General features: G+C 34.2%; 1 protein-coding gene and 1 long non-coding RNA gene across 2 annotated transcripts; one reads left to right on the top strand and one right to left on the bottom strand.

Moving 5' to 3' along the window:
* Positions 1-2,828: 2,828 nt before the first annotated feature.
* Positions 2,829-6,432, bottom strand: LOC138903474 (uncharacterized). Its single transcript, XR_011412582.1, has 2 exons — positions 5,340-6,432; positions 2,829-4,994 (listed from the first exon to the last, which is right to left on the bottom strand). It is a non-coding gene; the product is annotated as an uncharacterized lncRNA (long non-coding RNA).
* Positions 6,433-8,551: 2,119 nt separating this feature from the next.
* LOC104113702 (triacylglycerol lipase OBL1) lies at positions 8,552-13,991 on the top strand. Its single transcript, XM_070192130.1, has 5 exons — positions 8,552-8,884; positions 9,673-9,866; positions 9,981-10,014; positions 12,809-13,434; positions 13,682-13,991. The coding sequence occupies exons 1-5, from the start codon at positions 8,575-8,577 to the stop codon at positions 13,958-13,960; spliced, it is 1,443 nt and encodes a 480-aa protein (XP_070048231.1). The 5' UTR covers positions 8,552-8,574; the 3' UTR covers positions 13,961-13,991.
* The last annotated feature ends 4,172 nt before the right edge of the window (positions 13,992-18,163 follow it).

An 18,163-nucleotide genomic window follows, 5' to 3' on the forward strand; every position in this document is an offset into this window, starting at 1 on the left:
GAAGAAAAATCTAAAACAAAATCGTAACACGCTCTAGCAAGTCAGCATTCAAAGGACATGAATTGCTATGAAACTTAGCACCAAGGAAATCAATTTTCACCAGCAGTTTTCACTGGTGTTGCTAAAAGTAGTCACAAAGCCATTTAGACCACAATATAGCCATAAATAGATTATTCTCCAGCTCTTCCCATACCGGTTGGATCTCCAGCCCAAATAATGAAATCCTACAAAAATAATAGTATAAATAAAGATCTAAAATCATATAAAATTGACAACATCAGAAGCATATAAGGGAAACAAAGTGATGACTCCGTGGAATTTGACATATCATAATACCCTCTCGAAGCAAGCTCTATGAAATCATGGCAAGTTGTTGATACATACTTGTAATACATCTACTTTAAAAGTACAAATTTCATTTTTTCCCTAATACATTAGACCCAACATACTTGTAATACATCTACTTTAAAAGTAAAGACTTAAAAAAGAGAACTAAATTCAAGAATCTGCAAACGTCTTGAAACCTAAAAGCTTAACCCGAATTTGCCAGACAAAAAGCCGTGAAATTGAACGGAACTAACACCATAATCAGCACGTAAATATTGTCACACCCCAACTACACACACACAAAAGGTAGATTTTCAGGCAGGGAGGAACTCTAGGTTTTTAGGCATTTAGGGTAAAATCAGAAAAAGGGAGAAAGAAAGGGGAGGAGCGAGCGAGAGAGAGAGAGAGAGAGAGAGAGAGGCCTTACCGATTTTGCATGAGCTTAGTGAAAGTTCGCTAATTTCTGAAAATGGGGAAAAGGTCACTGGTCTGCGAAGAGAATGAGAGTAAAAAAGAGGAGAAAAATAAGTGGTATACCTAATGTAATAGGAAATACTTTCCCACTTATTCACTCGGTAAATTTGTGGGAATTTTCTTATATAAATTCAATTTTTTTGGTGAAATAATTTTTAAGCTCGCGGGTTTTTGGACCAAATATTAGAATTCGAAATTTTGAGCTTCCCACTACATCAATGGGAATATTAAAATAATTTTTTATCTTAGGTTCCCACCGTTTTACTGGGTAGATTTTAGTAATTTTATTTTTAATGGCATTCCCACTGATTCGGTGGGAAACAAATTACGCGCTTTTTTGCGCCAACTAATTCCCACCTATAGTATGTGGGAACGTTTTTAAAAAAGGCAAAAGAAAACTTTTCCATTTCCCACTGAATATTTTTATATTTCAGTGGGAACTGCCACTGATAATATATCTGTGAGAAATTTTCTTGAGAAATTTGCATTTTTCTAGTAGTGGGACAATATTTAAGTTGAGGTTAGAAAAAAGAAGTATTCGAAAGTAAAATCAGAAAAAAGTTTGTAGAAGTTATATTGTTATATTCCAAATAAAAGGAAATAACTAATGAGTTCAGATGCAGAAAACTTTAAATTCAGCATTTTGTCAAGACATTTACAAAACTTAAACTTATAAAGTCACATTTTTAAGTGATTCAATTTTGTGTCTGTCTAAATTAATCAAAAACTTCTCTAAATTAGCTAGGTGCGTGGTCCTCTAAGATCTAGATATAGTCGGGGGGTGGCTATCCAATTAATTAGGTACGAGGCTGACTAAACGAATTTGAAACAATAGAGTACTTTCGGAGTTTGAACATAAAAAGCATACCCTACAGTGTTAGAAGAGAACAAGTTGTTAACTTGGAATAATTGTGAGCTATGGCGGAACTAATGAGAATGAAACCCTAGTGGTTGAAGAAGAAAAGAGAGAGAGAAATGAGTCGGTCATATAAATTCAGACCAATCTGATCTTTTTTTTTATTATTCTGTGTATATATATATTTATAATTATATAAGGGAAAAATTACAGATGACATGAATTACAAAATAAAAAATAAAGGATACAATTAGGTCGGGTCTCTAACTAAAAATTAGTGGGCCAGTTACTTTCCTTTGTTGTATTGGGCCTGAGTAACAGTCCGGTTAACACTTCCCTTCAAGCTTGAGGGTGATACCACACCAAACTTGCAAAGAATCTCATGATGAGGATGCCCAATTAGGACCTTAGTCATGATGTTTGTTAATTGATTTATTGTAGAGATGTAGTGGAGGGAAATTAGGCCAGAAGACAAACATTCACGGACATAGTCGTAATGAATCTCAATATGCTTGGTACTCTCGTGAAACACAGGGTTCATTGCCATGTGAAAGGTTGTCTATGAGTCACAAAAAATAGAAGCAGGACTGGTAACATGCAAACCAAGATCACCCAAAAGCCTAACCAGCCAAGAAATTTCAGCAGTCACCTTTCGAAGAGCCCGATATTCAGCTTCAACAGAAGACAATGACATAGTAGGTTATTTCTTGCTCTTCCAAGAAATAGAGTTTTCACCAAAAGTAATATAATAGCCACGAACAAACTTGCAAGATACATCACAAGCTACCCAATCAGAATCAAAATCAGCTAGAAGAGAAAAATCAGAAGAACTGGAAAGTAGAACACCTTGAGCAGGGTCATTCATGAGATATCGAAGTACATGTAAAGCAGCCATCATGTGAGAAACCTGAGGCTTCTGTAAAAAACTGACTTAAATGTTGCACTGAAAAAGAGATGTCAGGTCTAGTGTGTTGCAAAAAAATGTAGCTCCCCAACAAACCTTATATACAAGCTAGGATTAGAAAAGGGCTCTCCCATATCCATAGTGAGCTTGACAGAAGGATCCAAAGGAGTCAGCAGAGGAAAGAAGTGTTGACAATTGAACTCAGAGAGAAGGTCAGAAGTGTACTTATATTGACTCATGATGTACCCTTGAGGATTAAGAGAGATCTCCAACCCCAAAAAATAATGCACTGAACTCAATTCTTTGATCTAAAATGTATCATTCAAATAAGATTTTAGAGATTGCATTTCATTGTGATCATTACTAGCTAATAAGATATCATCAACATACACATCCAAGACAACTAGAGAATTAGAGGATGACTTTGTGAATAAAGAGTAATCATTGAGACTTGAAATGTAGCCTTTAGAAAGTAGCTCTTCAAACAGTTTTGAAAACCACTATCTAGAAGCTTGCCTAAGGCCATAAAGGGACTTCTTGAGTTTGCAAACCAAAGGAGAAGAAGAAGAGGAGGAACCACAGATGTCAAGACCATGTGTAACCTTCATGTAGACCTCCTCATAGAGATCACTATTGAGGAAGACATTATTAACATCAAGCTGGAAAATAGTCCGCCCTTTCTTAGCAGCCAGAGTTAATAAATATTTAATGGTAGTGAGCTTAACAACAGGAGAGAATGTTTATGTGAAGTCAATTCCCTCCTACTGAGAGTCACCTTTGATAACCAGTCTTGATTTGTATCTTTCAATAGATCCATCAGCCTTTTGCTTTAATTTATAAACCCACTTACAAGGAATAACTTTCTTGTGAAGAGGAGAGGCACAATATCCCATGTCTGATTGGCCTCAAGAGTCTGAAATTCCTTTAACATGTCCTCTTGCCAAGCAGGATTGGAAGCAACCTGTTGGTAGAACTAAGGTTCATACATATGCAAATCAACAGAGGATACATTGGAAGATGAGGAAAGAGATCCAGAAGAAAGAACAGAAGAGCAGATATAATCCTTGAGGTGAATGGGCTGTTGGACTGGTCTAGAAGATCTTCTCAAAGGAAGGACAGAAGGAGGAGAGGAATAATCAGAAGATGAAGAGGAAGAAGAAGGATAAACATGAGAATAATGAAGAGGAGAAGGGGAATGGAAAGTGGAATGGCTAGAAAATAGATTGGATGGAGGAATGGAAGAAGAGGAATGATCAGTGCCAGGAGTAGAAGAGGCAGGAGGAGGTATATAATCCATAAGAGAAGACAGAGGAGAAAGGGATAAAACATGAGAACAATCAGACTTATAAGAGAACACGTGTTCATGGAAAACTACATCCATAAAGAAGAAAACGGAATGATTGGAAATGTTAAGAAGTTTGTCACCTTTTTTGCCACAAGGGTACCCCAAAAAATAGAAAGTATGGCCCTAGACTGGAATTTATCTCTGCCTACCTTGAAAGAGGTAGCAAAGCATAAACACCCAAAGGACTTAAGGTGATCATAGGATGGAGGAATCTCATGTAATGTTTCATAGGGTGACAGATTCTTAATAACAACTGAAGGCATTTTATTGATTAGATAGGTGGTAGTGAGGACACAATCACCCTAGTATTTGAGAGGAAGATTAGACTAGAAAAGAAGAGCTTTGGACAACTCAAGAAGATTTTTGTGTTTCCTCTTCACTACTACATTCTGCTGGAGAGTATGTGGAATGGTGGTTTGGTGTAAGATCCCTTCACTATTCAAAAATAGGATTCCCTACGAGTTACTCCCAAGTTCAAGAGCGTTGTCTGATCTAAAAGTTTGGATAGAAGATTTAAAATGCACTTTGACCATAGCAGTGAAAACTTTAATGATGGAAAGTGCATTGTTTTTACAAGAACGGAGATGGATCCAAGTGGCCCTTGTATAATCATTAACTAAAGTCGAGAAATATCGAAACCCATTGTAAGTTTTAATGTTATATGGGCCCCAAATATCAATGTGAAATATTTGAAATAGGGCAGTAGAATACATAACACTTTCAGAAAAAAGTAATATTTATTGTCTAGCCATTGGACAAATAGGACAGAAGAAGGTTTGTTTAGATGAAATATTATCAGACAAGTGCATAATAGATTTCATTTTGTGAAAAGGCATATGCTCCAATATTTGATGCCAAAATAAATTCACTTTATTAGAGATAAATTACTGATTATAGGAAACAACATCAACAACAATATCTGTTATATGACTAGCTTTAACAGAAGAAACAGAAACAGGTAAAGAAGAACATGAAGTAGAGATAGACATAGAAGTGGATGTAGTAAGGAAAAGGTCAGCATTTGGATAGAGGTAGTATAGCTTTCCTACAATCTTACCAATTTCCAGTGGCCTCTTCAGAGAAGGACCCTATAAAGAGCAAATTGATTTGGTAAATAAAGATGAACAATCTAGTTGACATGAGTTGATGCACAGAAATCAAATTGAAATGAAAGGAAGGAACAAGAAGGACATGAAGCAAAACTATATCATGTTTGAGATGCTAAGAACCAGTGGAAACAACTTTGGCTTTATATTCATTAGGTAAAGTGACAAGGAATGGCTTGGTTAATGGTTGTATATTAAAGAGTAGGTGTTTATATGGAGTCATGTGATTAATGACACATGTATCTAATATCCAAGAATTTACAACTAACTGTGATGAAGCACACACGTGAGAATCCACAGAACCTACAGCATAGCTACTAAACAAACCTGTAAAATGTGCAAAAGCAGAGTTGGCTACATTGGAACCTTCATGAGCAGATCCAGGGGATAAATGAGCCTACTGAAACAAGGTCAGAAGGTGTTGGTACTGTTCTTTAGTGAATGCATGAGCTGATGGCTCAGAATATTGTGTAACTGGTGCTGCATATGCAGGTATAGAAGCAACATGGGTTTTAGTCTGGACACATGAAGAAGAGTTCTTGCTCTTTGTGAACTTGAAGTCTGGGGGGAATTTATGAAGCATGTAGCATTTATCCATAGTGTGTCCAGATTTCTTGCAATACTTGTAGAAAACAAATGTGTTATTCCTCATGGATTCAAAATTTACCTTCTGACTGAAAGTCTTGTTCCCATTGGATGAACCAGGAGAAACCAAGAAAGAAAATGTATCACCAGAAAAGTTTGGAGCAGAAGAGTGAGCTTCCTTTTGACATTCATCTTGTTGAAGAAGGGAATAGGCTTTGCTTATGGGTGGAAGGGGATTCTTCATCATAATAGCATTTTTCACAGTTGAGTAGGAGACATTTAGGCCATTTAGGAATTGAAACAATTGTTGATCTTCTATGAACTCAAGCAAAGCTCCACAAGAGCATACAGGTCCTACATAGGAAGAATGCAGCTCATCCCAAAGACTTCTCATTTTTGTAAACTATGAAGCTATATCAGAGGACCCCCTGAGTAGTGGAATGGATTTTCCTTTGAAGTTGAATGTATTTGGACCCGTTTGATTGTCCAAATCTTTCATTGATGTCCAAACCTTTCATTGATGTCCTTCCAGACTTCCTTGGCAGTCTTAAGGCACATCACACTAGTAGCAATCTCTCTAGATACTGAATTTATTGTCCATGTCTTGACCATGTCATTACATCTTTCCTAGTACGCATAATAAGGGGAATATGATATAGGCTGGGAGATTCTACCATCTATAAGGCCTAACTTATTCTTTGCAAAGAGAGATGTAATCATACTACTTCTCCAAAGCACAAAATCAGACCCATTGAACGATACAAATACCAATTGGTTGCGGGTTATCAGACGGATGACTATAGAAAGGGTGAGACGGATCCAAGGAGAAGGGAGTGAAGCCCATGTTGTCCAAGGAGAAGAGACTGGGCTGAGAATAATAGAAGCAAATAGAAATGCAACGCATGCAATAGGAAAGAGTATACTAGCCTTCTTCTGAGAATCCGAAGAAGTAAGGTCTCGCTTAATTGCAAACCCTAGAGAAGCTGTTCTTCACAAAATTTGATGATACCTCCGTGAAAATCGAAACTTCGGAAGACATACACCTCAAGCAACGATCGACATTGAAAGAGCCCCAAATTTCTTCGGTGAAAAAAAAAATGATGAATATTGTTTTCGACTACTCCCGTCGTCGATCGAAACCAAAACAACGAAAATCCTCCAGCAAGGGTACAACCGGAAGAAAGCTCACGACGAGAAGAGTCTAGAATCCTGCTATGATACCATGTTAACTTGGAACAATTGTGAGCTATGGCGGAATTAACGAGAATGAAACCCTAGTGGTTGAAGAACAAGAGAGAGAAATGAGTCGGTCAAAGGAATTCTGACCAATCTGATCTTTTTTTTCATTATTGTGTGCATATATATTTACAAGTATATAAGGAAAAAAAATTACAGATGATATAAATTACAAAATACAAAGTAAAGGGTACAATTGGGTCGAGTCTCTAACTAAAAATTAGTGGGCCAGTTGCTTTCCTATGTTAGGACTGGCCTGAGTAACATTCTGGTTAACACAAGCTCTCTTCTCACACCAATATGAAAGTTAGAAAATTAATGAATGAAAAAGCACAGCATGATGTACACGAGCTATCGCGCATCTATATATATATATATATATATATATATATATATATATATATATATATATATATATTAGTTACAGAAGGTGCTAAGTATAAACTATTCGACAAATTCAAATTTTTGATTGTTCCTCCCATGTTTATAAATAAAATAACATGAAAATACGCATTAAACACTACATTTTTAAGGAAACTTTCGGAATGTAGTAATGTTACCGAAGTAGGAAGTAGCCTTCATTTTCCGGGAGATAGAAAATACTCCCTTGGTTTTGTAATATTGTTACCTTAACTGCTTATTTTCTTCTATTATAATACTCAATTTAACCCACAAAGAAAAAGACTGATATTCACTATTAATTTGGAATACCTCTAAATATGCAACCATATCTTAACAATCCCATCTTTACAAATCTTATTCTTCTGCCAAAAGATTCTAGAATTTGCTCACGTGTAGTTGTATCCTCCAAATTGCTTTAGGAATTAGTTTTAATCATCAGTTCCACCTTTACCTAAAAGGGATATATATATATATATATATATATCCGAATGCCACTATTTTTGCACTAATAAAGATAAGGTTAACTAAGGGGTACCTAAAATCTTGTTAATCGCTCTATATTATCACTTCATATGACGCATCAACCACCACCAAAGATAATTAGTAAATTCTTCTCTGACAGCTTAACATGGAGCATTACACCCTCATGAGTTTTTTAGGAATTAGTTTTATTAAGTTCCGCTTAAAAAGAATAAGTGTAATTGCTCATAATAAGTGAAATAAATAACCTAAAAATATAAGACAATAGTACAACCTATTACAATAGGTTAAATTATGATATAGAGGAAAATTTCTTTTATATTAATAGCATAAATAATTTTACGTTCATAGAAAATTTATAAACACAATAATTCAGCTTAGTATTTTATAGCTACATTTCTTTCTTTATAGGACATCGAAGTTATTTGTATTTTCTCGAGTATTATTTGAACAAAATGAAGGCAAACTAACGAGTATATTAAATAATTAATAATGTAATTGGCTGACTTAAGGACTATTCAAAGAGAAACCACGTAATTAAGTATATCAAACATGTTGGATTGCTAGCTCTCAATTCCACGATCGACTTTGTCTACGGATCTTAAGACCAAAGACAAAGTAAGACAGCGTGTACTTGAAATTGATTTACGATTAACTAAAACTTTGACAATTGACAATCTTATATTTTAAAGACCTGGGAAGATTATCTATATTGAATTATCAATTAGTTTACTAATTACTCCATTAGGAAAAACCGTGTTTACTAATTGAAAGTGTCAGGTCATGACTAATGCTTTACTATATAAATATAGACATTTTGTGAACTATTCATACACATTTCTTGTAAGTTATAACATCAATGGCTAACAAGGAAGAATTCTGTAAAGGTTACTTTGAATTGAAGCCACAAGAAGCTAGTTTCTTTGATTTCATTCGTATCTTCTATTCTACTGAATTAGATAAAAGAAACTTCTTCGATGTTTCGGCCGGAGTTGAGGGGATCAGAGGTTTTCGCCGGCGATGGCTCATTTTTATCTCCGTTATATTGCAGAGATTCTTGTTTTGGTTTAAAAAACCCATGGCCAGTTTAGGTTCTATAGTTGAGCTCTTGCAAAACTATCCTTCATTCAATGGTGGTTTTCTCCAGCTTTTGTTGAACATAATACAAGGTTTGGATTTCCATTCTTTCCTCTCTCTCTTTTTCCCCAATTATTAGTGCTTTGCTTCTTCTTTTTTAACCTACTGACTCGACTAATTTAGATTCACACTACGTAGAACCTATTTAACGGGAAATCGCTCCCTACCGGAATTTCTCGAGCTTTGCATTCATCATAAGATGGAAGAATTTCTAAATTTTCTCTATGTATCTTTTTCTATTTTTTCTGTGGAAATTTAAAGTAATTGCTTTGAACATGCAAGTAGAATGAAGTCAAATGCATGGTTCATGCATACAAGATACATGCATTATGATTTAGAAGTTGGAATTAGTGTATGATTTCTTTGGCTTGCTATGAATATCTGAAAATAAAAATTTATTGCTAGAGCCAATACTCTTTTTAGAAAAGCAGAATTAGAGTATAGTATTAAATGATGATGATGATGAATTCAATCGCATGTTCTTGAATTTAAGAATTAGAGTATACTAGTATTTAAGAAAAAAATGTTCTTGTATTTAAGGACTAAGGGTATCTTCCAGATTTTAATCTCACGACTGATCCTTAAAGAAAAGTTGAAATGTTATGAAACAAAAATATGTAGAATTTACACAACAAAGTTGAAGATTCATGAAAATGTCATGGCGTGGATTGCAGAATTAATTTCAGGGGTTTCTTAATTCGTCCAACTTCTACTTATTTTTTATTTACAAGAATCGCGTACGTAATTATTCTTTACATTGATAGTATAAAATTCTTTTCGCTGTAAGCATATATAAATACAATATTTTGTGGTACTACAGGAAAAGTAGTAACGCCGGAAAAGTCATCGGCGAAGTTCAGGTCGATGATCGGAAATCTTGATGTGAGAGTGGACTTAGACAAGACAATAAAGATAGGAGACAACAGATACAACGCACACCTGTCAATTATGGCTGCTAAACTATCTTACGAAAATGAAGCCCTCAATAAAACAGTAATCAATGATCATTGGCAGGTAATTATTACTTTACAATATTGAAGCAATCTTCCCTTCATCGCAAAGAAAAGTTAAAAGTTTTCTACTGAAAAAATATTTACTAAAAATTAAATTGTCTTTTTTCTTCTTCAGATGCACTTCTTGGGGTTGCACAATTTCTGGAATGGTAAGTTGAGTTTTCTCTATCAACCAACAACGATGTCATGTCCCTGAAAGAGTTTAAGTTCTAGTATTAAAGGAGTAAAACTATTTACATAATAAGTTATTTTTAAGATAATTACAAGTAAATCGCTATAATAAGCATTAAGTGCAATATGGTAAAAAGGGTACCTAACTAATATGAGTATTACAGATTAAACAACATCTCCATATACTATAGAAATCTTTACACTATATATATATATATATATATATATATATATATATATATATATATATATATATATATATATATATATATATATATATATCAATGTGTATAAATTAAATCTTCCTCAAATTGGTCAAACATGTATCTTTGCTTGTGGAGATTCAAATAAAACATAATGAAAATGAGTTTAAGTTATATAATTCGGTAGTTTAAAAAAAATTTTACACCATCAATTCATCCAAATGGTATCTCTAAGTAAGCCAATGTGAGATTTGTAATTTTGAAAATAAGACATATTACTTGTTGTAAAAGTGGCGTAATGGTGTAAATTTTCTTATATTGATAGTAGTATATTTAAGTTTTTTATTTTTTTATTTTATAAAATTCAACATTGGATTAGTTTAGGTTGTATTTGGATCACCTCCTGTACATAATCTCTCCATTTCCATCAATGCACATTTAATTTAATGACACTTGTCATTTTTCGGATCTAAGGGCCAAGGTTTATTTAGAGTAAATCTTGGTTAAACTAAATATTCTTTTACTGGATTAAAATGAAAATAATTTTCTTTTGCACATTTTTTTTCGTTCTGATTGGGCAGACAAAATTAGTTAGTCAGAGAGGAAAAATATTTTCTTACCAAGAATAAAACTAAAAAATTCTATATTTTTTCATTTGTCTGCCCAACTAAAACTGAAAGAGGACAAATGAAAAAAATATTTTTCCTCTCTGAGAGGACAAATAAAAAAATATAGGATTTTTTAGTTTTAATCTTGGTAACAAAATATGTTTCCTCTTTGACTAACTAATTTTGTCTGCCCAATCAGAACGGAAAAAAATGTGCAAAAGAAAAAATATAAGATTTTTTAGTTTTAATCTTGATAAGAAAATATTTTTCCTCTCTCACTAACTAATTTTGTCTGCCCAATCAGAACGAGAAAAAAAATGTGCAAAAGAAAATTATTTTTCATTCTAATCCAGCAAAAAAATATTTAGTTTAACCAAGATTTATTCTAAATAAATCTTGGACCTTAGACCCGAAAAATGATAAGTGTCATTAAATTAAACGTGCATAGATGAAAATGGAGAGATCCGAGGTGAGCCAAATCCGTTTAGGTTACCCAAATATTACTTTCCTTTGAACAAGTATTTCCAGTCCTTTCGCTGACACAGTTATGAAAATCAGCAAACTACCACTTTTTCCTTCCTTTCTATGTAAAGCTGTAACCGTAATACTATTTTCTCACTCGGAAAACGTAAAATAAAATGCAAGTAGGTGACCAGTAAGCTAATTATATAGTTAATTAATACTTAGTAGATTCCATTATAGGTGAAGTGACATCCTCGAAGTCATTACATTGCTCCAGCTATACTTATCTCTTAAATTAAAAATTCATTTAACAATTATTATAAAATCTGAGTTAATCGATCTTTGACTTTAGCGTTATCATTAAGAAAACAGAATCTTAGTTCATATCCAGATCTTACAGACTAATTAATTAATTAAGCAATCCAAGTACTAGGGGATATTGATATGCAATAGCAAAAATTAATGTAATAGACTGAGATGGTTGCTTTCATTATTGCTATCCATAATAATTAAGTGACCCGAAAAGTGCGCCTGATCTTTTACTAGCTTCTTCTTATGTTGGTTTTACTTTTTGACTTCTTTTTTTTTAACTTATTAAGCTATATGTATATAATTACTAGTGAAATATTCCTTTTAACATATTGACAGCATATCTTCTTGTTGTTCCTTTTGCTTTGTCTTTTTTATCTTGTTCTCGTTATTGTTTGTTGCTATGATTTTTTTTTTATTTTTTCTTGTGTCGAGGGTTTATTACAAACAGTCTCTCTATATTTACCGTAGGAATAAGGTCTGCGTACTATATATCCTCCCCAAAACCCATTCGTGGGACTATACATAATTTATTTATTTATTGTTGTTGATGTTGTTGACAGCATAGATATATATTATAAATAATATTAAGCATAATTTTATACTTTGAGAGAATTTAAACTTGAGAATAGGTGGGAATGTCGAGACCTCAACATTGACCTACAAATAGAGAACTGCAGTTTACGTATTTAATTCTCCACCTTCTTTGGTCGTAAACTGATCATTTGTTTCCAGTTCAATAGAGTGTTTGATTTTTCTTCTAAAGTAAAGATGAAATTGAATACAACTTCATTATAGATGAAAAACTTCAAACATCCCAATTACTGAGGTTCTAATTCATTATGCTTAAGCTAGTATTAAAATCTAATTGCTACAAAAGATAGAGCAATAGGTTATAACTAATCTTATTTATTGTAGCATGTTTATATAATCGTCTTGTTGTCTAGGTTACTAATCTTATTTATTATAGATAATTATTTGTAATTATATTTTAGATTGCTTGATAGTATAAAAATTTATTTATAATGTCAGTGTACATAAAGAAGTTCTAAGAAAAGAAAACACACACGCGCGCTCTCTCTCTCACTTGCTTCCCTTTACTTTAATTTGGTTGTACAAAATACTATATAAATAAAAGAAAATAAAGATGCAAACAGAAAGTGAAATATTCTTATTCATTTGTTTGTCAGCTTACGAGGAACAATACTCGACACAAGCCACAATGTTTCAAGACAAAATTGAAGAGCCAAACCTAGTTGTGGTAGCATTTAGAGGGACAAGTCCATTTTATGCAGATGCATGGATTACAGATATAGATCTCTCATGGTACGATCTTGAAGGGATGGGCAAAATCCATGCAGGTTTCATGAAAGCTTTAGGGTTGCAAAAGAACCAAGGCTGGCCAAAAGAAATAAATGATCAAGAAAACCAAGAACAAAATAATAAGGTATTTGCATATTACAAAATCAGACAAGATTTGAAGAAAATATTGAGCAAAAATGAGAAAGCAAAATTCATAGTAACAGGACATAGCTTAGGTGGTGCATTAGCAATATTATTTGCAGCTATATTAGCTTTGCATGAAGAGGATTGGTTATTGGATAAATTGGAAGGAGTTTATACATTTGGACAGCCTAGGGTTGGAGATGAACAATTTGGGAATTTTATGATGGACAAGTTCAAGAAGTGTGATGTGAAGTATTTTAGGTATGTATATTGCAATGATATGGTGCCAAGATTGCCCTATGATGACAAAACTCTCTTCTTTAAGCACTTTGGATCATGTCTATACTACAACAGCCTCTACAATGGCAAGGTAAACTTTCTATACTTGACATTCTTATATATAATAATCTAGTCTTGGTCATGGGCGAATCTAGAATGTTAAGATAATAGGCGTGGAGTACCATCATATTCATTGCCGCTTTGGTCATCGCAATAAATGGGAGACACATTTATCAAAAGTTATTGATTAGGAAACGAGTTTATCAGTCTTAATAATTAAAATTCAGTTGTTTATGGGGTTTGTTTCAATTCAATAAAGTCTAGTTTACTAATTGCAGGTTTTGGAGGAAGAACCAAACAAGAATTACTTCTCACTGCTATGGGTTTTACCAAAGGTGTTGAATGCAGCTTTTGAGCTAATTAGGAGTTTCATTTTACCTTGGATAAAGGGAAGTGATTACAGACAAAGTTGGTCTGAAATAATATTTAGGATGGTAGGATTGGTAATCCCAGGATTATCAGCTCATGGTCCAGTAGATTATGTTAATCTTACCCGCTTAGGATCCATCCTTCATCTTCCTCAATCAACTCGACAAGGCAGTCTTAAACACGATTAACTTGCAAGATACATCTCATCTTTGGACTCAATCGGATTTGCTCCATTTTACTCAGTTGGGGCGAGAATACCCCCGAGTGGTGACTGGTGTATGAGTTGTGGTAGCCATTTAGATTTACGAAATTCAAATTGATTGTATTGCCCAAAAAAAAATCATATTGATTGACACAGTAACTCAAGTTCAAAAAGAACTAGGAAGGTCTTTAACAACTCTACAGATTTATATACCTTTATGTTATAAAATAAAGACAGTAAAGTAAAGACAAATATAGAGATAAACTGATATATTATTCAAACTTCAAACTTATATACATAATGAACTAAATTCTCCTCTATTTATAGAAGAAAGGAAGTTGTTGTGTAAGCTGCTACTGCAAGCTGCTGTGTAAGCTGTTACTCTAAGCTGTTGTGCCAGATATAGATAATCTTCTACCATGGGTAATATTTATCCATAACGGAGTACCGAAAGGATAACCTTCTTCAGGAGGCTTATTTCCAATAGAGTACTAAATAGATAAACATATTTACGGTGCAGTCTCATATGGATAAGCTTCTTTAGGAAGCTTATTTACAACATAATACTAAATGAATATCCATAATATAATATATTTATAACACTCCCCCTTGGATATTTATTAAAAGATAATGTGCCTCATTAAAACCTTACTAGAAAAAAATCCTGTGGGAAAAAATTCTAGTGAAGGAAAAAGAGTACACATATTTAGTAATACGCATTGCTAGCTGCCTCATTAAAAACCTTATAAGGAAAACCCTGTGAAAAAAAAACTTTAATAAGGAAAAAAGAGTACATCGCGTATTTTACTCCCCCTGATGAAAACCTTGTTTCAAATATTTAAGTCTCTGCATTCCAATCTTGTATACCATCTTCTCAAAAGTTGAAGTTGGTAAAGATTTAGTGAATAAATCTGCCGGATTGTCACTTGAACGGATTTGTTGCACATCAATGTCACCATTTTTCTGAAGATCGTGTGTGTAGAATAATTTTGGTGAAATGTGCTTCGTTCTATCTCCTTTTATAAATCCTCCCTTCAATTGGGCTATGCATGCAGCATTGTCTTCGTATAAAATTGTGGGTCTTTTCTCACATTCCAAACCATATTTTTCTCGAATAAAATGAATTATTGATCTCAACCATACGCATTCCTTACTTGCTTCATGAATAGCTATTATTTCAGCATGATTTGAAGAAGTAGCAATAATAGATTGCTTTGTGGAGCGCCATGATATGATAGTACCTCCACATGTAAAAAACGTACCCGGTTTGAGATCTAGCTTTATGGGGATCAGATAAATAACCTGCATCTGCATAACCAACAAGATCTGCACTATCTTTGTTAGCATAAAACAAACTCATATCAAGAGTTCCCTTTAAATATCGCAATATATGCTTAATCCCGTTCCAATGTCTCCGTGTAGGAGAAGAACTATATCTTGCTAGTAAATTAACAGAAAATGCTATGTCAGGCCTTGTAGCATTAGCAAGATACATTAGTGCACCAATTGCACTGAGATAGGGTACTTCGGGACCAAGGAGTTCCTTATCCTCTTCTGGAGGTCGGAACAAATCTTTATTCACTTCAAGTGATCGAACAACCATTGATGTACTCAATGGGTGCGCTTTGTCCATGTAAAAGCGTTTTAAGACCCTTTATGTATAGGCAGATTGATGGATAAAGATCTCGTCTGCTAAATGTTCAATTTGCAGACCAAGACAAAGTTTTGTCTTTCCAAGATCTTTCATCTCAAATTCTTTCTTAAGATATTCAATTGCCTTTTGGAGCTCTTCTGAAGTTCCAACAAGATTTATGTCATCAACATAAACAGCAAGTATAACAAATTCTGAAGCCATTTTCTTTATAAAAATACATGGACAAATAACATCATTTATGTAACCCTCTTTCAGCAAATATTCACTGAGGCGATTATACCACATGCGCCCAGATTGCTTTAAACCGTACAAAGATCTTTGTAATCTGATTGAGTACCTTTTCCGAGATTTTGAATATGCTTCAGGCATTTTAAATCTTTCAGGGATTTTCATATAAATTTCTTTATCAAGTGACCCGTACAGATAAGCTGTAACCACATCCATTAGATGTATTTCAAGCCTTTCACGTAAGGCTAAACTGATGAGATATCGAAATGTTATGGCATCCATAACTGGTGAATATGTTTCTTCATAATCGACTCCAGGTCGTTGTGAGAATCCTTGTGCAACAAGGCGAGCCTTGTATCTTTCAACTTCATTTTTATCATTCCTTTTTCGCACAAAAACTCATTTATGACCAACTGGCTTTATACCAGCAGGTGTTTGGACTACTGGTCCAAAGACCTCTCTTTAGCAAGTGACTTCAATTCCGATTGAATTGACTCTTGCCATTTTGGCCAATCAGATCTTTGTCGACATTCTTCGACAGATCGGGGTTCAAGATTCTCACTATCTTGCATAATGTTAAGTGCAACATTATATGCAAAAATATTATCCACCACTATTTCAGATCGATTTAAATTAATCCCATCACCAGTAGAACTTATTAAAAGTTCCTCACTCACTTGAGTCTCGGGTTCATTGATTTCTTCAGGAATCTCAGAACTAATCAGATCTTGGGTCTCTTCAGGAGATCCCTTCATAATATCATTTTGATCATTTGTCGATTTTCTTTTTCTAGGATTTCGATCCTTAGAACCCAAAGGTCTACCACGCTTCAGGCGTGCTTTAGGTTCACTAGCTCTCATGCTAGTAGATGGTCCTGCTGGGACATCAATTCGGATAGGCACATTCTCTGCAGGGATATGCGACTTAGTTATCCTTTTCAAATCAGTAAATGCGTCTGGCATTTGATTTGCTATATTCTGTAAATGGATGATCTTCTGGACCTCCTGATTACATATAGGGGTACGTGGATCAAAGTGAGATAATGATGAAACTTTCCACACAATTTCTCTTTTGATTTCCTTTTTCTCTCCCCCCTAATTGTGGAAAATTTATTTCATCAAATCGACAATCTGCAAATCGAGCAGTAAATAAATCTCCCGTCAATGGTTCAAGATAGCGAATAATAGAGGGTGATTCAAACCCAATATATATTCCTAATCTTCTTTGGGGGCCCATCTTACTGCGATGTGGTGGTACTACTGGCACATATACAGCACATCCAAAAATTCGTAGATGGGCAATATTTGATTTATGACCAAAAACTAATTGTGACGGAGAATATTTATTATAATGTGTTGGTCTGAGACGGATAAGTGATGTTGCGTGCAAGATAGCATGGCCCCAAACAGTAGTGGGTAATTTTATTTTCATAAGTAGTGGTCTTACTATCAATTGCATCCGTTTAATAAATGACTCTGCAAGGCTGTTTTGAGTATGAACATAAGCTACAGGATGTTCAACTTTTATTCCAACTGATAGGCAGTAATTATCAAAAGCTTGAGATGAGAATTCTCCAGCATTATCAAGGCGAATAGCCTTTATAGGATAATCTGGGAATTGTGCCCTTAATCGAATTATTTGGGCTAATAACTTTGCAAACGCCAGGTTGCGAGATGATAGTAGGCACACATGAGACCATCTTGAAGATGCATCTATTAGGACCATAAAATATCTAAACAGCCCACTTGGTGGGTGAATAGGTCCACATATATCCCCATGTATACGTTCTAAAAAGGCAGGGGACTCAATGCCAACCTTCATTGGTGATGGTCTAGTGATCATTTTGCCTTGATAACAAGCATCACAAGAAAATTCATCATTTGTAAGAATCTTCAGGTTCTTTAATGGATGCCCACTCGAATTTTCAGTAATTCGTCTCATCATTATTGATCCAGGATGGCCCAAACGGCCATGCCAAAGCACAAAAGTATTTGAATCAGTAAACTTCTGGTTTACGATAGAGTGTGCTTCAACTGTACTAATCTTTGAATAGTATAAGCCAGAAGATAAAGTTGGTAACTTTTCTACAATGCATTTCTGGCCAGAAATATTCTTTGTAATACAAAGATATTCCACGTTCATTTCATCTATTGTCTCAACATGATACCCATTTCGGCGGATATCTATAAAACTCAACAAGTTTCTTCGGGACTTGGAGGAGAACAATGCATTGTCGATAATAAGTTTTGTTCCCTTAGACAGAAATACAGTAGCTCTTCCGGAGCCTTCAATCAAACTTATATTACC

Source organism: Nicotiana tomentosiformis, chromosome 12 (assembly GCF_000390325.3).
Source record: "Nicotiana tomentosiformis chromosome 12, ASM39032v3, whole genome shotgun sequence".
Lineage (NCBI taxonomy): Eukaryota > Viridiplantae > Streptophyta > Magnoliopsida > Solanales > Solanaceae > Nicotiana > Nicotiana tomentosiformis.

Excerpts from the sequence above, each read along its gene's own strand:
- LOC104113702 (XM_070192130.1), top strand. The coding sequence starts at position 8,575 with ATGGCTAACAAGGAAGAATTCTGTAAAGGTTACTTTGAATTGAAGCCA. Across the intron at positions 8,885-9,672 it reads TTTGTTGAACATAATACAAG|GAAAAGTAGTAACGCCGGAA; the intron begins GTTTGGATTTCC and ends GTGGTACTACAG. Across the intron at positions 9,867-9,980 it reads TAATCAATGATCATTGGCAG|ATGCACTTCTTGGGGTTGCA; the intron begins GTAATTATTACT and ends TTTCTTCTTCAG.